A 25,861-nucleotide genomic window follows, 5' to 3' on the forward strand; every position below is an offset into this window, starting at 1 on the left:
ATATATATCATCATCATCATCATTTAGCATCCACTTTCCATACTGGCATGTGTTGGACGTTTTTGTAAGGAACTGGCAAGTCAGAAGACTACACCAAATTCTGACACCTGGATCTCCTTCCTAATGCCAACCACTTCACAGAGTGTACTGGGTGCTTTTTACATGGCACCAGTAGCAGTGAGGTCACCAAGTAACTTGCAGGACAAGACCCCTTAAATAGGAGTGGGGGATGGTGTAGTACTGATGGATAGAAAAGTGCATTAGAAGCAAGACATGGCTACCTCAGATGGAGAAAAAAGGAGAAAGATTGTGAACACACACACACATGTATATTTACATGGTGAGTTTTCAGTTTCTGTCTACTCACAAGGCTTCGGTCGACCCAGGAAAAGGGTAAAAGACACTTGCTCAAGGTGCAACACAGAGGGCCTGAACCAAAAACCATAAGAATGTAGACCAAATTTCTTAACCACATAGAACCTAGTTCAGCCCTCTGGCTTACCAGTTCCAGTTTAACCCATGTCAGCATGGAAAGCGGACATTAAATGATGATGATGATTCATTTTCATTGGCTATTCTCTAACGCATTTCCAAAGGTGAGTGTTTCAAGGGAGTGTCTGTGTAACTTGGAAGAAGTAAATATCATTAGGTATTTTTGTTCAAATGCACCAATTTGTCAGTTTTCTTGTCAATGTTGATATCTATATACATACATGCAGATATAAAATGAGCTACTGCATTGTTTTTGTTTACCAAATTTCACTCACAAGGCATTGGTCATCCCTAGTGTACGATGCAGGTATTGGGCAACAGGAGTGAACCTGGAACCATATGGCTTTCAAGTGAACTTCTTAACCACACATCTACACCTGTGATCAATAATCATAGGTCTCTTGTGTTAGGCCTGGCCTTGTGTTCAACAATAACACAAAAACCCACCTACAGACATATACAATACATACAGATACACAGAACACAAACAATACACACACACACAAAATGCATAGATATATAGTCACACACAAAAACAGATATAATACAGTCACATACATACATACAATACACACTGGCTGATATAATACACATGCAGTCACACCACACACATACACGATATGCAGATGTAAAGTCAGTCACAATCACACAGAAATGATAAAGATACAGTCACACACATATACATGATGCACAAATGTAGAACCATACACATACATGTTATGCACAAAATGCAGATATGATATATAATCACACACATATACAGATACTCAGTCACACATATACAGACAGAGTTATACACAGTCATACAGAAATACACATAATTCACAGACATAAAATTGAGATAAAGACAAATCCACATGGACTCACTGATACATAGAGCTACACAATAGACATATACATGCATACATACAGATAAGTAAATACAATATACATATATAATACAAAAGTGGTACACACAGCTACTAAAAGGAGATGCGCACTAACACATAGACATACACAGGATACATACATATACATACACAGACATAGTACACACAGTAGATACTATAAACAGAGTATAACAATGGTACACACATACATTCATATACGCACAGCCAAAAACCACATACATTCATGGTACATACACACACACACATATGTATAGATATACACAGAGTATATACAATAAAAACATACTATATAAAAATGGTACACACACATACATATACTAACAGTAGAAACACACACACACTCTCTCCCTCTCACTCTCTCTCTCTCATAGTACATACATATACAAATATATAGCTACATACTATGGAAACATTAACACAGTACACACACACACACACCACATAATAGTTACAGACAGAGGCACAGACAAATACACACACACACATACAGACCGACTGACAGCCAGACAGAGTAATTATGTCTCTCAGTGCTGCCACCATGATGATAAGACTGACAACTTCTACAGATTCCTCTCCATCAATTAAGATCTTCAAAGTCAGAAATAATGAAAAAGATTTACTCACTTCTTCAGACTCTTCTTCCTCTTTGCCTCCTTCCTCATCTTTCTCCGTCTGAAACGCAGAAACGAGAAGAAATGGTTTGAAAAGATACACAGCACAACATACTTCATGGTTAAACATGTAGTAAAGATGTTTGAACAATCAAGTTGCTGTTGTTGTTGTTGTTTAAGCCCCAAGTCAGCTCTGATCGAGCAGACCAGTGATCAACATTCCAGCTGTGATTATCACAATTTTTTTAGCAGGCACAGTGCAGTCAATATCACATTATCAAATGTGTTTGTATTTTCTACGTCAGTAGAATGTAATTTGAGGAAGATTTAACTGTTATTGCTAGCAAGTCATGTAACCATAGAGATGTTACAAATTTATAAAAGAGGTATTGCTGTGGTTTAGCTCCGTGTCCCCCTGATTGCATGGAGGTGCAATGGCCCAGTGGTTAGGGCAGCGGACTCGCGGTCATAGGATCGCGGTTTCGATTCCCAGACAGCACATTGTGAGTGTTTATTGAGCGAAAATACCTAAAGCTCCACGAGGCTCCGGCAGGGGATGGTGGCAAACCCTGCTGTACTCTTCCACCACAACATTCTCTCACTCTTACTTCCTGTTTCTGTTGTGCCTGTAATTCAAAGGGTCAGCCTTGTCACACTGTGTCACACTGAATATCCCCGAGAACTACGTTAAGAGTACATGTGTCTGTGGAGTGCTCAGCCACTTGCACGTTAATTTCACGAGCAGGCTGTTCCGTTGATCGGATCAACCAGAACCTTCGACGTCGTAAGCGACGGAGTGCCAACACCCCTGATTGCACTAATTTCAATCAAGGTAATTTCAGCTAAGACTTTCTACTCTTCCTTTTAAAGGCAGTGAGTTGTGTACGAGTAAAATTTGGCTGGCTGAATCACAGTAAAAGATCCTTTATTGGCCTGTACTATTGTTTGTAAATAGGTACACTATGAAGCAGGACAGTGAAGGAGAACTATTTAGATTAGCATGTCAAAATTTATTTCATAATCCTGTTATTGTAATATCACTTAGATGCCATCCTTGTCATTATCATTTCCTAGCTACTTTTTTTATGCTGGCATGAAGCAGGGAGGACATTTTGATGCAGTATTTTAAGACTGGATGCTCTTCCTGATACCAATCCATTTAGTTACCTCTTATGACGTGCAAGGATACAGTACACCAATTCTACAAACCAGGATACATTCATGTATACATGTATTTATATTTTAGGTAAATGGTTATAAATAAGTTTTTTACGTGATATTAAGAGGTTTGCTTCCTAACCATATGGTTTCAGGTTTGGCTCCACTGCATGACACCTTTGGCAAGTGTCTTCTACTATAGCCCTGAGCTGACCAAAGCTTTGTGAATGGACTTTATAGACAGAAACTCAAAGAGGCCCATATATATATATATATATATATATATATATATATATATATGTAAGTGCATGTATGTTTGTTTCTCCTTGTCTTGACATCACGTGACAGTTGTAAACGAGTGTTACTTATTTCTTTATTGCCCACAAGGGGCTAAACATAGAGGGGACAGACAAAGGGATTAAGTAAATTACATTGACTCCAGTGCGTAACTGGTAGTTAATTTATCGACCCCGTAAGGATGAAAGGCAAAGTCGACCTCGGCGGAATTTGAACTCAGAACTTGAAGGCAGACGAAATACCGCTAAGCATTTCGCCCGGCGTGCTAACGTTTCTGCCAGCTCACCGCCTTCTGTGTTACTGTCATGCAAGCAGTGTCATTCATTTCCAAAATTCTACAAAAACATGTCTGGCCATGGGAAATTTTATCTTGTGCGAAAACAGGGTAAGGGCTGGTGATAGAAAGGACATCTGGCTGTGAAAAAAATCTGCCTCAATAAACATTGTCAGACCCATGCAAGCATGGGAAAGTGGACATTAATAGAATGATGAAAATGATGATACTGTAGGGAGGTTTCTACCCCCCACCCAAAGTCCATGAAGTATTATTTATAAACCTATGGTGTGTCACTATTGACATGCATAGAATGCCATCACAAGTTTGTGGGTGAATGCTGTTGCAACAGTTTCAGAACCCCTAATTTTGTTATAATTTTCTTTATTTATTAATTCCAGGTTTCAATTTAAACTATCAAATGTTTATAGATGTTTTATTAAATCCCAACATTTGAAGGTAATATGGTTAAAAAGAGTAAAAAATAGAATTATTGGAAAGTTAAGTGTTAAAAAAATATATATATTATAAAACTGAAATAGAAAATAATATGAACATAAAAAAATATTTTAAAAAAACCCACCAAACCATAAATTTGAATAGATAAACATTTTCATTTCTTTTTAATCAAATTTCATTTGAATTTTCCACTCAAACATTATTTCATTATATTTTAAGTTTATAAAATACATCTGGGGCTCTCAGTTTCATTATGAACTTCAAATTATGAAACAAAAAAAAAAAAAAAAGGGAAAAGAAAAGGAAACAATCACAAAAAATTCTTTGATTTTTGGCACTGATATAGCAAATTATTATGCATAATCCCTCTCTCAAGCACCCATGATAAGCTCAAAGAAATTGTGAGCTTCTATGCAATCATTTAACTTGCTAAGAATCACAGTGACATTTCCTCATATTACACCTTACCATTTTAAAAGAAAAAAAGATGTCACAGTGGACAATACAATCCTAGACAAATATCTCTAAAAAGACAAAAGTTCGTGACTGGAATGCTTTTGATCATAAGTCTGCACAGTTAAAGCTCACCTGGGGTTAAATAGTGACTCACACAAATACACACTATGATAGTGTTGCTGTTTAACCTCAGGTCAGCTGTGTCTTAGCAGACACATGATCAAAGGTACTCCAGTTATTTTCAGACATAATGTTGTGAGGTTTGCATCATCCATTGATAACATTTTTTATATGCTCAGGTATATTTTAAGGGAGATTTGGTTGCTATTTCTAGCAGGCTCTGCAACCACATAGAGGCTACCTTATTGGTTTATCTGTGACACTTAAGTTGTTGGATGTGGAGACAGATAATGTATTGGAGAACAGAACAACTAATAAATATTTTGTTTATTCCATGAGAACTGTTGAAAGATTGGTAGTTTAAAACTTTGTATTGATGCCGTCTAAAGTCATGTCAACTCTCAAACAGCACACAACACTGTGCCATGTACATGTACAAACAATTTATCTCAGTGTATGTGAGTATATGCATGCTGTATAGACATAGTGTGTGTATCTGCAAAAGTAGTTAAAGTTGAAAAAAAAAAATTCCAAGATAAAAGTTCCAATTCATCATAGTCCTCCAGGCAATAATAGAGGAATTCAAGACAGGATGCTCCTGGGAGCTTCTATATGCTGATGACCTTGCTCTTATAGCTGAGTCACTATCTAAACTAGAGGAGAAGTTTCAGGTATGGAAGCAAGATCTAGAATCGAAGGGCCTTAGAGTCAATCTAGCAAAAACCAAAGTCTTAATAAGTAGGAAGGCAGAAAAACCACAAATCCCTTCAGGTAGATGGCCCTGTTCGATCTGTAGAAAAGGCGTAGGTAGAAACTCCATAAGATGTACCCAGTGTAAGCTATAGACACAAAAGAGGTGCAACAATATTAAAGGAAGGCTAACTGAGAAGATAGTTTTTGTGTGTCGTAAATGCTCAGGGGCAATAAATACTGAAAATGTGCAGGAAACAGCTTCCATCACATTCCAGGGGGAAAAATTACAAGTAGTTGATAGCTTCTGTTACCTCAGTGACCAAGTCAGTAGCGGGGGTGGATGCACTGAGAGTGCAGCTGCAAGAAGTAACAATAGTTCAGAGAGTTCCTACCACTGTAGTCAACAAAGGCCTCACACTCAGAGTAAAAGGTAGACTGTATGACGCATGTGTGCAAACAGCCATGTTACATGGTAGTGAAACATGGGCCATAGCTACTGAGGACATATGTAAGCTTGCAAGGAATGAAGCTAGTATGCTCCACTGGATATGTAATGTCAGTGTGCATACACAACAAAGTGTAAGCACCCTGAGAGAAAAGTTGCACATAAGAAGCATGAAATGCGGTGTGCAAGAGAGACGACTGCACTGTTATGGTCATGTGTTGCATATGGATGAGGACAGCTGTGTGAAAAAGGGTCACACCCTAGCAGTAAAGGGAACCTGTGGAAGAGGTAGACCCAGGAAGACCTGGGATGAGGTGGTGAAGCATGACCTTTGAACGTTAGGCCTCACTGAAGTGATCACAAGTGACTGAGACCTTTGGAGATATGCAGTGCTTGAGAAGACCTGGCAAGCCAAGTGAGACCGAAACCTTGGCCTATGCCAGCGCAGCATAACTTGTCCATTTAAGAGTACCCTTCAATCATTGGGCAATAATCTGCACTTGCAAAGACCTGTTGAGTCAAGTGAAGTCATTGTCATGGCCAATGATAGTATCGCCTGAATGGCACTTGTGCCAGTGGCACGTAAAAAGCACCATTCGAGCATGGTCGCTGCCAGTGCCGCCTGACTGTCTCCCATACTTGTGACATGTAAAAAGCACCATCCAAGCATGGTTGATGCCAGTACCACCTGACTGGCATGTAAAAAGCACCCATTACACTCTCGGAGTGGTTGGCATTAGGAAGGGCACCCAGCTATAGAAACTTTGCCAGATCGGATTGGAGCCTAGTGCAGCCTTCTGGCTTGCCAGCCCTCAGTCAAACTGTCCAAACCATGCCAGCATGGAAAGTGGACATCAAATGACGATGATGATGATGATCTTTACAAAAATTATTTCATTTATATCTTAAAATCATGTTACCTGTCTTTCCGTCTCCTCTTCCAACACCTTTTCTCTGTCTTTCACACACAATACATGAACTTTATACTCTCAAACCCTAGTTCCATATGGAATTTCACAAAGAAATAATGTATAAAAGAAAGCTCAAGATACAACATCCCTCTTCTAAACAAAGATCTATGAATTTTGATCAACTGTGATCAAACTCCTACCTCCTAACTCATATCACATTAGGTCAGTTCAACCAGGACTGACCAAGGGTTAAACAACAACGATAGTAACAATAACACAAACACACAGAATATTCTCTGCTGAAGCAGAACTACTATTTTCCAGGCTACATTTTATTTTCTAACATTGCTCTCAATGTTGGTGAGGTGTCTACAGAATCCATTCTACCTACAACTCATCTTTCATGGCTAACAACAGGATGTTAATATTTCATGTTATACTGCCTCAAAATCTCATTTCTCCATTCCTCAAACTTCATTTTCAGTGTCAGGGAGATTGGAGTCCTGCAAATTCTATAGACACTATGATTGGCAGCAAATGTGGTTCACTTATGTTATGTCAAGAAACTGTAAAGTAAGTGACCAATACCATTCTCCTATGTATGTTCCTTCACATTTCTCAACTAACAAAAGATTACAACATCCAAAACCTCTGTGCAAACTCTACAAGTGAAGAAAAATTCATACAACACTTACAATCCCAAAGATAGAAATATTCACTCTCTAATGTAATACCCGAACAATTTACAATCAGATAAACAAAGGATGCCTTTGGGTACTGCATGCACTGTTAGTTCTCTTATCCTTGAAATTGCAGTTGGAGCTTCATGTCTCTTGTCAAGAGAATCTCTGCTAACTTTATAACATTCTTCTAATTACTTGCAGACATTCCTGAGAATGAAAGATTTTCTGGTCCCCACAGATTCAACAAGGTGACTAGTCCTGATTGTCCTTTCTATTTTCTGTGTTCCTTAGTGTTCTGTGTTCCATAGCGAACCAGTGTCTAACACCACAAAATCTATGGAAACACGCAACAGTGAGTCTCATTTTCAAGAAAGATAACTCTTGAAGTCTTGTCAATCATGTTATTACCATCTTTAGTTCCATCAAACACGAGTCAAGAAGAGAGCCTCCACATGGTTGCTCAACCTTCTAAAAATAGAGCCAAATGTCTCTAAATTATATCTTAGCCTCTTAAAAAAAGAAAAATACATTATGTAATGTATTCCTATGTACTCTTAGAAGATGGGATGCCCATGGGTGGAATGCATTTGATCACAAGTCTGTTGGTTCAGGGCTAACCTACAGTTAAACAGAACCAGCAATATTTCAAACAATTGTAAATATGACCTCAAGTCTCAGACACTAGTGGTTTAACAAACTAATGATGAAGCCTCAACAGAATCACACCACCTGCTAGAAATAATATACAAATTTCTTTCAACAATCTTAAGACTGGACACACTGCACAATGTAGTTCAAGATATATTATGTCTGAATAAAAAATGGGATGGTTACCACTAGAACACAATTTATCACTAAAATACCAATACTACTGACTCACCTTTGCAAATTACCTTACACCCCAACTACATATACACATATACCTACGTATGTGTGTGTATATGTGTGTGTGTATATATATATATATATATATATATATCTTGATGCCAATGCTTTGCAACTGGCACCCATGCTGTTGGCTCGTAAAAAGTACCTACTAGATTCTTGGAGTCGGTGGCGTTAGGAAAGGCATCCAGCTGTAGAAACCATGCCAAATCAGACTGGAAACTAGTCAGTTTTCAGTCAAACCGTCCAACCCATGCCAGCATGGAAAATGGACATTAAATGATGATGATGATATATGTGTGTGTGTGTGCAGTACATATATGATAAAAACAGCAACCTAATTTTGTTGTTTGTGATCACCAGAATAGCAATAACAAAAAAAAAAATCCCACCAAAACATGTTCAGTTGTGAAAGCCTGTTGTCCACTAGATGTCAATGTGGTAACATGAGAAGAAAAAGAATACATGAAAAAATAGTACATGAATGGATCATTGAATAGGTGTTTACAAATCCAGTACTCAAAATAGACTTTCAGCTTTAGACCTATTATCTATCAGTGGGAAAACAGGATATGAAATCTACTTGAATTCTTAGAGAGATTATGTTACCCTCTAATTCATAAAAACAAGACAGTATCACCTTTATTTATTCATTCATTTTCTTTTTTTTTTTCTTGTTCCTCTTTTCTTTATAAACTTGCCACTGGAGAGATAACTGGTTAAAATAATTGCTAACAGATCCATTCAGACAGCAGGTAACACACACATCTATCTATGTATGTATGTACACACATAAATACATATGTGCTACACATCTAGATATGTGTGTGCAAACACACTTTTGCACACATACACATAAATATGTAAGAACTTCATGCATTTACAATGGTATAACATTTTTTTTTCTGAACATGGTTGCAGTCAGTGGACTGCAGCCATACTGCATCTTTTGTTTTGAACTTGCTGAATTTGGGCATGTGATATGTTTTACCATTATTGGCATCTCTTATAATAATGCAATTTCATTCAGGATCTAAAACAGCTGAATGTCGAAACATTGTTGTTTGACTTTAAGTCTGCCTGATCAATAGTGTTCTCACAATGACCAAACTGTCCATTTTGCACATAGAATATCCTACATTACATTACATTATGCAATGAGTTCTTTATTAAGATGGCTAAGTATAATTTAAGGGAGATTTAGTTTCTATTTCTAACAAACCAAGTGACCACACAGATTTTTAGAGATACTGAAGTGAGGTGTTTCTCTGAACTTGAAACTACTGCAGTGTTTGCTCCAAAATCTGTTAAGGAGGGAGAAACATCTGGTTTTGTTCTTTACTTTGTCTTAGGCATCACAGCTAAGGCCATACTGGAGTATGACTTTATTCATATGTATTTTATATAAACATACACAGACACATATGCATCCACATAAATAAGCACAACACATATATATGCACATATACCTGTACATATAGACATATATAGCTATAGACATAAATGTATACACACACATTATGTATGTGTGTGTGTGTGTGTGTGTGTGTGTATATATATATATATATATATATATATATAATTATTACAATTAAAAGGGTAAAGGATTATCAATTTATTAATAAATTATTAATTTATATATATATATATATATATATATATATATATATAAGTACACATCTACTCATACATGTTTTCATATAGATGTACATACATTACTTTCATATGCATTTAGAAATATAGATGCATATATACATTCATATATACTTGAGCAGATGCATGCACACACATGTACACACTTAGACACATTAACATATGCATGCATGCAGAGAGACTTTACAGACTACTTCCAAAAAATGTACACCCACCCATCATCCAAATATATTTGTATATTTACATACATATGCACACACACACACACACACACACATATATATATATATATATGTATGTATATACGCATACATATAAGTGTGTATAGATATATATGAGTATGTATTTATATACATGTGTGCATGTATGGGTATATATATTTATTCACCTTTCCTATCAAATCAATTTAAGATAGCTGGAAACAAAATAATACAGGAACAAGGAGGAAGGAGGCAGAAAGAGAATTTCTTGCTTTTTTTTTTTTTTTCCAATTGTATTTTTGGCAATTCCAGTGATATAAAATAAACCAACCAAAGAACCATTAGTTACTTGTAGCCATTCAGCCATTTGGTGGCATGGAGTGGGGTGGGGGTAAAGTTTTGTATCTAGTTTTTTGGTTTATATATATATATATATATATGTATATATATTTAAATTCATGTTTGGTGATGGTGTTGGGAAGTTTTATGGCTACATAAACTGCAAGTCCTAACTGAGGCAGGTGTGGTGTAGACAAGACTGTTTTTAGATATATAATGATATAATGTATATTTTGCAGTAGGGGAAATAAAATAGAAATAGATTTTTCATGATAAACCATATATCAGAACCTGAAACGAAACTTATTCCGTTGGAACTGAAACTTGAAAGAAAAACAAAAGAGAAAATAGAAAAAGAAAGGAAAAACAAACAAAAAAACATCAAAGATTAAATGAAAAACAAAAGTAAAACCACAACAAAGAAACATAAATGCACACATACATACACATGAATACACAGATGCGTATATATGTACTAAAATTCGAGAATCTCTATATAGTCATTCAATCTGTCAGAAATAGCAGCCAATACTTCATCATACAAAACTTCCACTAACATAAAGGCCACATAGGATACCATAGTACTAGTGACAGCTAAAACGAGGAGATGGTCGTGGCTGGATTGTCTTTGGTCATAAGTATGTTCAATAAGAGTTGATAGTGACAACATAGATATATTCAATCATTCATTTTCATATCCATTTATTTCATGCTTGTATGGGTTATATTATTATTATTTGATAGAATTGGTAGTATTGTGAACAAAATACCTTATGGTATTGAGTTGTTGCTCTTTTACATTCTGAGTTCAAATCTTGCCAAGATCGACTTTGTGTTTCATTTTTATGGGGTCAATTAAAAAACATACAAGTTCTACGGTTGACATAAACTACACTTTCCCCTCCACAAAAATTTGTAGCCTTGAGTTAATCTAAAAGATAAAAACTTTCTCAAATTTTGGCACAAAGTCAACTATTTTAGGGAGAGGGAATCAGTTGATGTAATCAACCTCAGTTCTGGTACTTGTTTTAATGACTTTGAAAGGATGAAAACCAAAATTGTCTTTGACAGAATTTGAACTCAAGACATAAAGAGTCAGAAGAAATGGCACTAAGCACATTGTTTGGCATGCTAACAATTCTGCCTGCCAGCTTGCAGCCTTAAAGAAATTAATAACAATTGTTTCTGATTTAGGTACAAGGCCAGCAATTTTGAGGGAGTGTGATAGTTGAAACCATCGACTCTAGTACTAGACTCATACTTTATTTCATTGACTCCTAGAATGATGAAAGACAAAGTTTACCACAGCAGGATTTGAACTCAAAAGAGCTGAAACACATACTGCAATGCATTATTTCTGATGCTCTAATGTTTCTGTCAATCCATGCTTTTAACTGTTTCTGAGATAGGCACAAGGCCAGCAATTCTAAGGGAAGGGTTAGCTGAAACCATCAACTCTGGTACTTCATTTATACTATATTTTATCAATCCCCAGAGAAATGAAAGACAAAGTTGACCTCAGTGGAATTTGAATCTAGAACATAAAAAACTGTAACAAATGCCACAATGCATTATTTCCAATGTTCTAATGATTCTGCCAAGGTCAATTGGTACAAGGTCAATTGGTACAAGGTCAACAATTTTAGTGGGAGTGGGGATAGTCAATTATATTGACTCCAATGCTCAAATCAATTGATACCTATTTTATGGAACCTGCAAGGATGAAAGGCAAAGTTGATTTTGGCAGAATTTGAACTCAGAACATAAAAAGTTGGAAGAAATGCCACTAAACATGCTAATGATTCCGCCAGTTTACTGCAATAATAATAGTAATGAAAGAAACCAATAGAATAAGTGCCAAACTTAAAAAAAGTAAAAAGAAGTACCGGGGTCAATTTGTTCAGTTAAAACCAATCAAGGTAGTGCCCCAGCATGGCTGCAGTCTAATGACTGAAACAAGTAAAAGATAAAAAGATACACACACATGCACATTCAAAGTAGATGATTCACCTTTGTGCATTCTTTCTGGCCACAATATTTTTGTCAACAGAACAAATGCACAAAAAAACAAGACACTCTGAGTACTGTCAAAGCGAATCATCAGCTTCAAACAAATATGAACAGCATACTTTTTCACCCATTTGTACATCTAAACTGGCATTCTTATGTGTGTGTGTATACATATGAAAGAGTGGACAGATGAAAGAAATTGGCATTCAACATATTACGTAGGAGTTACATATAACAGCAAGACTATCATTAAAAATATAAGTAACTCCTTCCATATATATATATATATATATATGGGGAGGAGTGAGGTGGAAGATAAACAAATGCAGTGAAGGGTGGTGGTGGTAATTGCGCATGTGTTTTTGTCAACTGACAAGGATTTATTTTCTTCTTTCCTCTCTCATATGCAACCATCTTCACGTTATTTATTCTCTAGCATCACACACCTGAACCCTAGCTAAGGAAGGCAAGAAGTAGAGATGAGAGTGAAAGCAAGGGGAGGAGGGAAAAGAAGAAGCAGTAAAGCCCTTAAAGCTATTCTGCCTGAGCTTGACAGTCTTGAAGTAGCAGTATAGCAATAGCTGACAAGGAGAGAGAGAGAGAGAGAGAGAGAGAGAGAGAGAGAGAGAGAGAGAGAGAGAGAGAGAGAGAGAGAGAGAGAGAGAGCCAATGAGAGTAACCAAGACAAGTGACCTTGAATGTCCTTTTACATTTGCAACAAGACTTATTACACAATAGCCTTAATCAACTTGTCTTTTATTCTGATGTATTTAAGAGGGTTTTTCCAGATTAAACGTTACACTTATGACAATAAAAGAAACAAGCAGGAAACATCAACCAATATATTTTCACCAAGAAAGCAGGGAAGAGGAAGGATGGTAAAAATACAATAACCCCTGGATATTATAGAGAGGTGAGGGTAATGCTGGTGGAGAGGAAGATGATGAAGAGAAAATATCAATCAAAAAGTAGATATTAGATGACTTGTTAGGATACTGAGGTGTACAAGTAAAAGGGGTAATGCTACATAACTTGATGTTGTTGATGATGTGGTTGTTTATCTTCAGGGTAGCTTAACTGAGCAAACCTATGAGAAAAAACATTGTGACCATCCTGTCTTTTTAGTTAGGGATATATAGGAGTATTTCACCTAATGTCTCTTCCTCTCATTTTTGTTTACAAGATTATAAGATAAGAGAGACATAGCTGTTATTTCCAGCCGGTTAAGCAACCACAGAGAGGTTGATTTGGTTCATTTCATATCCTAGTGGAGAATCAGCAGAAAAATAATCTTGTAGGGTTTTATTAAAGCTGTTTAGGCTTCATTCTTCAGAGGTCAACAAAATAAGCACTGGGGTCTATGGAATTGCCAACACCCTAGCAGGGTTGGGATGGGGGAAGCCCCAATGTCCCCACAGTCCAATGATAAAAAAATGAGTAAGGATAGTCCATTTAAATGCAATTTTATTTATTTCATAATGAGGAGAGAAAAGAGAATATCCATGGCCCTTTGCAGGGCTTCCAAGACAGGTGGGAGAAAGGAAAATATTATCCTTAGACCAGAGACCTGACCTAAATGCTTCAGTAAAATAAAATGGACTCTGCTGAAAGCACGCAAGAGTCAGACAATGGTGTTAAACTGGCAGTGGTTTAGCCCTATGGCATTCAGATTATTCTGTCAAAGGTAATGCTTATTTATTTGCGATTTCAATGATGTAACTATATTTTTTGACATTGTTAAGTAGGTGTGAGAGGCCAGATCTGGCCAGATTGAACATAAAACAAGTAGAAAATTTTGGACCAAATATGGCTGGTTTAAATGCTAGAGGATTAAGTTCCGCACCCAAATACATAAACAGTTACTCTGAGGGACTTCCATAGCTTTCATCTACCAAATTTAACTTACAAGGTCTAGTTGACAACATTTGCCTCAAAGTGAGACATAATGAAATTATAACCTGAAATTACATAGCTGTGAAGCAAACATCACATCTTAACCACACTGCCAAGCCTATACCGGGCAAAGACATTTATTCCCAAGTTATTCTGTCAGATGAGCTGTAAATTATATTTGATGGGGAGACGCTATTAACTTCAGTAAGCAGTAGTGAAGTAGAACAGTATAATTGACAGATCTTTCATTAGTTTGAAGTTCAGTGTTCAAATCCTACTGAAAGAAAGAAGATTCTACCAGAAAAAGAATTGCTAATAAAAACAGTAGTAGTAGTAGTAGTAGCAGCAGCATCCAAGACACAAAAATCTCATCCTTGTGTGTAAGTGTGGGGGAGAGAGTGTGTGTGTGTGCAGAAAGAAGAGAAAGAATGTTGGGATGAAATATATTGACAATATACAAGAGTGAGAAAGACACTCAAGAGAAAGACAAGGGAATAAGAGAGAATATTTTCAGTGTGTATGATGGATAAAGTATGTGAGAGAGGAGGGGAGAAAGAAAGAAAGAGGGGAGAAAGAAAGAAAGAGGGGAGAAAGGAAAGAGTGCTGGAAAGAAATATATTGATGAGTGGGAATGAAGCAGAATTGAGAGTGGGGTGGTAAAAAAAGAGAGAAATTGATTAAGATAGACAAATAGATAGATGATGCATTTAAGTCAAAGAAGATGGAGGGTGGGAAGAGAGAGAGAGAGAGAGCGTGTGTGTGTGTCAGAAATATATAAAGAATATTGGAGATAAGTTGTGAGCAAAAAAAAAAAAGAAATGTGTGAGAACATGAGAGAGTGAGCAAGAGTGAGTGAGAGAAGAAAAAGAAAAACAAGAAAAGAAATATTACGCCAGTCCACCCCTTTCGGTCAGTACCCAAGTATTTTTAAAGCTATTAAACAGAAAAAAGAAAACAAAAGCATGAACAAAACCTGAAATAATTACAAATTCATTGTAGAACAAACATTATTGATTCTGACCAGTATTATTGATTCACACAAGGTAAGGTGACAGAAAGAAATTTAAGAAGACATCCACCCACCACCACTACCTTCAAGTCTATTCTAACTCTCATCCTAGAATATTTCATCTCAAAATTGCCTCCTGTAAGTGAGTGTCCTACCAATAGGAGATCGCTCTGTCAGTTACTATATCGAGGGTTCCAGTTGATCAGATCAATGGAACAGCCTGCTCATGAAATTGATGTGCATGTGGCTGAGCACTCCACAGACATATGTACTGTTAATGTAGTTCTGAGGGAGATTCAGTGTGACACAGAGTATGACAAGGCTGGCCCTTTGAAATACAGGTACTACTCATTTTTGCCAGCTGAGTGGACTGGAGCAACATGAAATAAAGTATCATACTCAAGGACACAATACACTGCCAGGAATCGAACTCTTGATCTTACAATTGTGAACTAAATACCCTAACCACTCAGCCACACACCCTCACCAATAAAAGATAACAAATGAAGAAATCATTGTATTTTATTTTACATGTTGCTAGAATCAAAGGATTAATGATTCACATCTTGTCACCTGTAGCAGGACACTTCAATGGCCTAGACTCTTAACAGTCAAAGTCTCTGAAACATGGCTTTGTTTGAAACATCAGAACTGACCTTTCCTTACGGAAATATCTTAGATAAAGAATTTGGTAAATTTTTACCATTACACCTGTCTTGTGGGAAGGGTGTAAATGCTAATTGGCAAACTTTCAAAATAGCCACCACTACTTCATGGAGAAATAAAAGAGCAAGAAAGTGGGTGGTTGCTTTCTTCTGTGAAAGAATTTTTTGTCTGAAAACTTAAATTTTTTACATTTTTACTCAATTCTTTGTCTTTTTTCTGGGAAATATTTATTATTACAGGTCTCACAATATGTAGAGCACAAAATTTCCTATGAGGAAATATTTAGCACTTAAACTGGCCATATCCAGCCAAAATAATCTACCTGTTTTATCTTCAAACTGGCCAGATCTAGCCACTTATACTTACCCTACAATATTATTTTAAAAATAAACAATCATATCATTCAAATCTCACCACTAAAAGGTAATGCATGACAAATTCAAATCAATATGAATAAATATGTATCATATTTGACTGAGAAATCTAAATGCTTAAAGAGTTAAAGGGGAACTTGTGTATGTTCCAGTACTCTGCTTATATTGTCAAACAGAGCAGAACAGCATGCAATTACCAAGCCAAGCAAAACTGCACTCAAGCATGAAGCTGAACAAAGCAGTACTCAAGCTTAACCATACTCATGTGACAAACCAACTAAAACCAAGTTCTGTTTGAATTTCTCACATGAGCAGAGCAGTGTTCTATTATCAACGTGAGTTGAACAGGACTAAAAAGCAATGAAGCACTTAGCTGTTAGGCTGCTAACACACATACACCCTAGACTTTATCAAATATAGCTGCAATGCATACCCCAAAAGGGCCATCAGACTGATTGGTGTGCAGTCACTCATCAACACACCCCATCCAACCTCTGGCCTGCAGATATGCTGCCTAATCTCTTTTTTTCCGACAAATACTGTAGTGGCCTCGGCTACTCAGAACTATCTGGTATCTTGTCACCTTCACTCATGTACTTCTAATTTACTCACCTCTACTGCTTTTATCACCCATATTGTGTTCCCTCCATCCCAGGCCCCACATTAACCACCATACTCAATTCTGAATCTCTACAACATCATCCCTTCAGAATTCTCTTTTTTCATTCATGTTTTTCATGCAGCTGTCAATTTTCAACTATTCATGAAGAACCCAAACATCAATCTCACTGGTCTTGCAGGGCCAGGGAAAGTCATGGGAGCAGTTTCTTTCTTCAGATCCAACCAGTTAACAGAAAAACATACACACTCACGCACCCAAAAAATAATGAAAGTTTGTGAATCGTAATTTGAAGTTGAGCATCCCATCAGAACTCAGATTTAAAGCTGAGCATCTTATCAGAACTCAGATTTCAAGTTGATCCTATCCAGACATTAGGGCTAAAGAGCTTGTCTGAATTTAGATTTGTTAATTATATTTGAAGGGAGGCAGGAAATACTTGGCGACTTACAGTAAAATCGTGTTGCTTTTGTGAAAAATGAAAGGCTCAAGTTACAAAGTAGATTCAACACTAGAAGTTACTTAACATGGCAGCAGGATTGTTTAAGATACAAATAATCAATACAGATATTGACAGCATTATTGTAAGCATTTATATGTATATAGCAACTGTTGCTACTCTTAGTAGTCAAGCAAGTAGTATCAAAGGTCTCTAGCGGGAATAGAATAATTATTTATCATCCAATGGTCAAAGACAAGATCAATTGTTTATGGCATAGCACCAACTGAGCCATTAATAGCATCACATATGGTTTTAGTCAAAATGTTCTAGTATTTAGTCAAATTAGCATGAACCATTAGCATCTGGTAAAAGTGTTAATAAAAGCCTAAATTTGGTTGGCAGATACATAAAACATCATTTAGGACAACAATACAATTTGTTTTTTGTTTTTTAAGAGAAAATGTTGGAACGATTTCGGAGATGAAACATCAACCCAGCCTTTTCTTTTTTTTATAGAGGAATATATAGAAGTGGTTACTGTTATTTTATGCCCAAGCAATTAATGAAATTTAGGAATAATCCCAGAACATTTGGCACTTATTTTTAACAGTTAAAGGAATAAAAGTGCACATAGTTAAATGTATCCCATGGAAGTACAATGAAATATCTGTAGTTTTATTTGAACTCACAAGTTAATAAGATTGTGTTGAACCAGCCAGTAAATCCTATACATGGTTGGATTAATCTTAAACCATAAAAATAAATAAAAAACATGGAGGAGTTCATTTTGGATAATATATTTCTGGAGATACAAAAGATATGATGGTCAAGACTGGAGTGTCTGATCATAAATCCAATAAAAATAATAATTTCTAACTTAGCACATGGTCAGAAATTTAAAGGGAAGGGAATAACATTAAAAAAAATTCTGTCAAACCTACTACATGACTTGTACTTTATTTTATCAAACCAGGAAGGATGAAAGGCAAATGTGGCGTCTGTGAGATTTGAACTTAGAATGTAAAGAGCAGAAACAAATAACACAAGGTAATTTGACAATATAGATTCTGCTCAATCCACTGTCCTTGCCCAATGAAATTAATATATTTTCTAATTTTGGCACAAGGCCATCAATTTTAGGTTGTGGGCGGGTCAATTACATCAACCCCAGAATTAAACTGGTACTTAGTTCATCCACCCTGAAAGGATGATGGCAAAATCAACTTCAGTAGAATTTGAACTCAGAATGTAAACAGCTGGAGGAAATACTACTAAGCATTGTTTGGTGTAGTACAGAATCTGCCAGCTTGCTGCTATCCAATGAAGATAATATTGGTTTCAAAGGTTGACACAAGGCCAGCAATTTTGGGGGAGGGAATAAGTTGATTACATTGACCCCAGTATTCAATTGGTACCTACTTCATTGACCCCGAAAGGATGAAAGGCAAAGTCAACCCCAGCAGAATCTGAACCCAGAACATAAAGATGGATGAAATGCTGCTAAGCATTTTGCCTGGCATGCTAATGATTCTGCCAGCTCGCCATCTTAAATAAAAGTAATGTTATCCATTGACTAATACTGTTTTTATTGCACTGCTAGTTTCTTTCTTTCTTTTTTTTATGTTTTTGTAGTGCTTCCTTTTTTAATTATGTAAATACAAACTTAACTATTGTTTTCATGTAGATGGCTGACATCTCTGAGTTACCTAATCCCTAAACAATCTAATTTTCCTACATCAACCAATGAATAATACTATACATTTACTAAGTAACTCTTCCATCACTATTTTGATAAGTACAGCGAAGGTTGTACTTTTGCGGAGGAGGCTATAATAAGACAGAAGCATGTCTGAAGTCTTATATAATTTCTGAAAACATGAAAATGATATTACTCACAAAGTTTTTTTTTTCTTTTCATTGCATATTTGTAGTTAGTTATTTAATACCTAATATATTAAATAAGTTGACACTAATGTAACTATTAATACTTCATTAATTATTCCTTTGTTATTAATATTTTATTCATACTTTATTCCAGTGAGCTATTATTCTATGTCCAATATATTAAATATGTCAACATTAATTTCACTATTAATATTTTATTCACTTTGTCATTCCAATTCAAATGTATTTGTTATTGTGAAAGTAGTAAAACAAAATTTCTTCTAAGACTGAAGGTCATTTTTATAAATAACTCCATTTTTATCAGTCAATCACAAATTGATGGCATCAAGTTGAAAAAAATAAAACTTCATGACAAAAAGTTTAAAAATATAAACAAAAAAATTATTTATCAAATTATTTTAGCGTGGGTCAGATCAGTTTACTTGCAATCTGTTGCCTGCAAAACTTTCACATGTTTCATGTTACTCTTAAAAAAAAAAAGAACACAGTGGAAATTGCGACCATAAAGACATTATAAACATGTTAAGTGTTTTACGTATTGACATAAAACCATATATTATATTTGTCTAGCCAATGAAAGAGGTCAACAGGCAGTTGCTCAACCTGTTAAATATAGCAGCCAAAAATCTCCCTCAAATTTCACTGTATTGTCTTATAAAAAAAAAAAAAGGAAGAACACATTGGGTAATGTAGCTGTAGATCCATGATGCCTGAATAAAAAACAGGAGAACTGTAGCTAGAGTGTTGTTCATGTGTGATTGTTCTAAGCTGATTTGGGGCTAAACAATATGTAAAGGTAAATTGCATTTAATTAAATCAATCCCAGTTTATGCCATGTATAATTTATCAATTCTGGAGCAACAAGAGTTGCCTTATTGAGATCTGAACTATGCACTGAGGTAAAGCTAAATATTTGAAAACCTTTTGGCAAGCTCTCTACTGTTTCTGCCATTTCACTTGATTAAAAAAAAATGTAGACTACAAATTTGACTGTGGCCCATGCAGGTGCACTGTGAACAAGAACTTTTGTCAATTATATGAAATAAAGCTTTTAGTCTATAACCATTTTAACATCTTCTTTTCTATGGGAGTATGGATCAGATAGAGTTTACTGAGTTAGATCTTCAATGGTTAAATGATCTTCCTGATGCCAACTCTTGCCAGTTTGCAAGCAAGGCAATACTTTCCCGTGGATAGATATGTTTTTGCAGAATACTGGAAATTAACAACACTCATTTACAACTATCACAAGATGTCAGGACAAGGACACACACACATTATACACTGGGCTTCTTCCACTCTCTATCAACCAAATTTATTCACAAGGCTTTGGCTGGCCTGCATTTCTAGTAGACGACACTTGCCCAAGATGCCATGCAGTAGGACTGAAGCTGAAATCCATGTGATAGGGAAGCAAATCTCTTAACAGCACAGCCATACCTGTGCCGACAAGTATTTAATATTTCTTTTTATTTCTGCCCTTGTACCAAAATTTGAAACCAATATTTCTATTTATTAAATGGCTTCCTCTTTAGAACTGGAAAATATTTCAGATGTGATGAGGCACAGGTGTGGCTGTGTAGTAAGCAGTTTGCTTCCCAACCACATGACCTGAGGTTCAGTCCCACTGCGTGGTACCTTGGGCAAGTGTCTTCTACTATGACTTCAGAATGACCAAAGCCTTGTAAGTAGGTTTAGTGGACTGAAACTATACGAAGCCAGTCATATATATATATATATATATATATACATACACACACATGTATGCGTGAGTGCAATTGTGTATGTGTGTTTTACTGTCTTCCAGCCTTGTCTTCATGTGAAAGTTGCAAATGAATGTCACTGTCATGCAAGCAGTGTCCTTCATTTTCAATCTTCCAAGGGACATGTCTGAGCATGGGGAATCTTGCTTGGAAACAGGTGAGGGTTGGTGACAGGTAGGGCATCTGACTAGAAAATCTCCCTCAACTTTAAATGATGAAGATGGTTATCAGTTGCTAGGCCGTCCACAAAGTTGAAGTGTTACTCACACAAGGTTACGACTTACATATCTGGAACAGTGTTCCCGTTACACACAGCCAGAAACACTCCAACCACTAATTCATATATATGCTGTTTCTTCTCAACCATTCTCCTACTACTACTATAACAACCTCCATTCAGAACTAGAACAGTAAACCAGGTAAGGGTTTAGTCTGCTAGTTCTAGTAAGACTGGGAATATTATCCAAGGGAGAACTTTATTAATCCCCACTTCTTTTAACACTGTAAAACCAGACTCACATACTGGCAATTACAATCTCCTCAAAGGCTTTTGAGATATCTTCAATGATTCTTCGTTGGAAATTGTTGCAGTATATTGTTGTTACTGTTATTGTTTAGACCTAGATTGAACCTGATGGAGCAGATCTCAGTCAAAGTTGGTTTTCAATGTATCCTTCTTTTTAAAGATTGTAGGGTGTGATTAGAGGAAGATCTGACCACTATTTCTGGAAGGTTGAGCCAAATATAGAGGTTATCCCATTGGCTTAGCTGCAGTATGCATTTTTAATAGAAGAGAATGCCATATTTTACCATTTAGCAACCATGATGGTCTAAATTTCTTAACCCTTTTCCTTTTGTATTTCTCTACCAGTTCACTTTCCTGATTTTCCCTCTAAATCTAACAAGAAAAGTATTAGTCTTGAAAAGAACAATTTATTATATAACATTAACAGCCTTATATTATTAATTTAATATTAGCATACTTAAAATAAACATTAGCAAAAATATATCTAGGAAAACTTATAAATAATGACAAAAGAATTTTTCCTAAAACAATTTCCTCATTGAAATCTTCAAATTTTACTTTCAGAAGCTTGAAATTTCCCCTCAGCTTAAGAATTGCAGATGATGTGGTTCTAGTATATATTTGAACAGTGGGGCATTGTATTTTCATATTGAGCAGCTAAGCTGTGGCTACCTGTTGGCTTGATTGCAACAAATGCTTTAGTAGTGGGGCACCATATTTTAATATTGATTTCTAACATACACACAAGACTTCAAATTTGGGCATAACCAACTGCATAGACACCAATACCTGGCTTACTAATTCTTTATCAAACCAAGAAAGATGGAAAGCAAAGTTACCTTCAACAAGACCAGAACTCAGATCATAAAAAGCCTTTGACTACTCAACTGGGATAAAGTTTAAAAAATTGTGTGAATCCATAATCTGCTAAATTAGTAATATCTTAACTTCATAATCACTACACTAAAAGTCAATAGATTTGTAAACAGTTATAAAGAAAGGGATAGTGTCCATAAAGCTGATATACTTAATCCCTAGATTATGTAGTGTTAAACAGTTGCAAGTCAAATTTCTTTTCTGGAGAGAATGTCAAGCAACTCTCTCTCTCCTTATACAAGTTCAAGTACCTCTTCTCCATTGAGATACATTGAATAAACTCTACTTAAAATGCCATAAGCCTGATACAAATATGTGACCCATAAATTAATAGTGTAATATTTTACCCTCTAGGTTATTACATACTTCCACATAAAATGAAGTGCCTTGATGAAGGGACTTCATTTCATGCTCCCCACCACCTACCTTGGTTAATTCAGCTGAAAATGAGTACTAGCCTAGTGCTGGTGCATCCCTCTCTCCCTCCAGCAGTTACATCCTTGATGTCTTGCCCAGTTCAGAGTAGGAAGATCAAGAGGGTATCTATATCTGCTCATTACTACATAGACACTTAAAACACTTAGTGAAAACAGGGTACCATATGCTTACAGACATATGGCGCAGTGGTTAAGAGCGCGGGCTACTAACTCCAAGATTCCGAGTTCGATTCCAGACAGTGACCTGAATAATAATAATAACAACATTGAAATATACCATAGGAATGAGAACCCAGGTTCTAAATTTCCCCAAGACACCTGATGAAGGCTGGAGGATATATCAGCTGAAACACTGTGTTAATAACAAACAAGATGAGGACAAATATCTGTCAAATGTAAATAATGTAGGGTACCTACTATGTTTTGTTTGGTATACCTCCACTTATCTTGGATTCAGTAAGGCCCAATAGCATGGTGTCTAGCCTAACCACTTATCCCCATGTTGATCCTGGTCTTACTTTACCATAAGCATTATACGGCACTTTCTCAATCAGCATGCATCAAACATTTTCATCCCATGTCCACACCAGAAGTATCTCAAGCAAACAAGTTAGTCTTTATATGGTCACTCTCATCTGCTAGAAACAGCAATCAAATCTCCTACAAAAGAAGGACACATTAAACAACAGTCCAGGGCGCACTATATTTGGGAAAAAGATGGTCACATCTGGAACACCTTTGACTGTAGGTCTGATTCATCAAGGCTAAACTCAAACAACAACAATCATCACCAGTATAATTTTCTGTAAACATTAGTTGATACTTCTTAATGCCCAGCTACTCTTTCATTGTACCTGCAAATTTGTTTGTTTGTTCCAAGCAAGCTTTCCAATGCTTGCAAGGATTGAATGAACATGTTATTTGAAGTATTGATTTACAGAAGGATGCCCTTCTTCTTTGCTAACCTTTACCAATTTTTAAAGTAATGGACCACTTATTCCATAAAGCTTTGAAGGTACCAAGTACCTAGATGATTTGTAGACTTTCACACAAGCAATTGCCGATATAACCAAACACACACACACACACACAATGGTCTTCTTTCAGTTTCCATCAACCAAATCCACTCAAAAGACTTTGGCCTTCTGCAGTAAAAGACACTTGCTCCATGTGCTGGGTGCACAGAAAGACTGAACCTGAAATCATGTGGTTGGGAAACAAACTTCTCAACCACATGGCCATAAACTAGAACACATGTATTTTATATGCATTAATGAGAGAGAGAGAATGTGTGTATGTGTATTTGTGGAAGTTATGTAAAAGTTAAAGACAGGAAAAGATACATGCTCCCTCCTCTTATTACCTCCCCTCTCCACCAAAAACGTCCATGTATTCAGATATCTTGGAGACAGGTGAGTTAGTTTTAAAATGTCATATGTAAAATATATATATATATATATATATAAAGCCTTCAAACAGTGTCTTGCTATACAGTAAGATTTATTTTATTTATTATTTTTTTAAAGGTGACATTGATGTTGTATCATGGCAAAAATGGGACCATAAATTGCTTCCACTTACACTGAATGACCAAGATGGAAATGGTTTGTGACAGCTGTGGGAGGTCAGAATAATTATAGCTGCTCCATTATTATATTTATTTTACATTTCATTTTGCCTTTATAACTTGCCATTCCTTACTTATTCAACCTTTTCTTATTTACTCTCTGACAAATTATTCTAAAGCAAATGATTTAATACCAGTCTGTACAGTTTCTAAGACAGAATAAAGAGGTTATATTACTTTCAGGAAAAAGTTATTTTAAACATGTAGTACTAGCAAGACTGTATACTTGTTGATGTTTTTCTTTTATCAAAGTTTTATTTATTTTGAGTCCGTTGCAGTTTGAAACAGTAAGTTTCTTAAAGCCATCATCAATGGCTTTAGATCTTCATTTCCTTCACGACTGGACAAAGTGATGTTGTTGTCTGTTGCTGACTAACATAGGGATTATTACCACTGGAATTTGAGATTTTGACCATTAAATATTTTCATTATCATTAAGGCACTTAGTTTTATTCTTTCTTTTACTTGATTCAGTCATTTGACTGTGGCCTTGCTCACGAGATTCTTTCAGTTTCTGTCTTACCAAATCCACTCACAAGGCTTTGGTTAGCCTGAAGCTATAATAGAAGACATTTGTCCAAGGTGCCATGCAGTGGGACTGAACCCAGAACCATGTGGTTGGGAAGCAAGCTTCTTATCATCATTATTTTTCGAGTGTCTATTTTCCCATGGGTCAGACAAGATTTACAGAGGTAGATTTTCTGTGGCCAGATGTTCATCCTGTCACCAACCCTCACCTGTTTTCCAAGCAATATAACATTTTCCCTAGTCCAGACATGTTTTCATGGAAGACTGCAAAAAATGTTACGTGTATAATTTATGGATGATGAAAAGACGGAGACACACAAATACACACACATACATATATATATATATATATATATATATATATATATATGATGGGTTTCTTTTACAGTTTCCATCTAATTCATTCACAAGGCTTTGGTCAACCCAGGGACAGAGTAGAAAAAGTAGAAAACACTTGCCCTACCTGCCCTGCAGTGGGACTGTACCCCAAGTCACATGGCTGTGAAGCACAAATATTCTAAATTATCTAATTAAAAAAAGGGCTCAATTAATATACTGTATATGTATCAGTGATAAACATACTACATCAATAAGAAACATCATGAGTGGTTGATGGTAAA

At 36.0% G+C, this 25,861-nt stretch overlaps 1 protein-coding gene across 3 annotated transcripts in view; it reads right to left on the reverse strand.

The window, feature by feature from the left end:
- The window catches only part of LOC106883153 (vacuolar protein sorting-associated protein 41 homolog), a 172,996-nt gene that overhangs the window by 129,651 nt on the left and 17,484 nt on the right, over positions 1-25,861 (reverse strand). For 2 of the 3 annotated variants that reach the window (XM_014934063.2, XM_014934061.2), the window contains one exon: positions 2,007-2,054. The exons of the other annotated variant lie outside the window; for it this stretch is intronic. In XM_014934063.2, coding sequence (XP_014789549.1) covers positions 2,007-2,054 — 48 coding nt within the window. The remainder of the gene's footprint in view (positions 1-2,006; positions 2,055-25,861) is intronic. 3 annotated transcript variants of the gene reach the window in all.

Source organism: Octopus bimaculoides, chromosome 18 (genome assembly GCF_001194135.2).
Source record: "Octopus bimaculoides isolate UCB-OBI-ISO-001 chromosome 18, ASM119413v2, whole genome shotgun sequence".
In the NCBI taxonomy this organism is placed as follows: domain Eukaryota; kingdom Metazoa; phylum Mollusca; class Cephalopoda; order Octopoda; family Octopodidae; genus Octopus; species Octopus bimaculoides.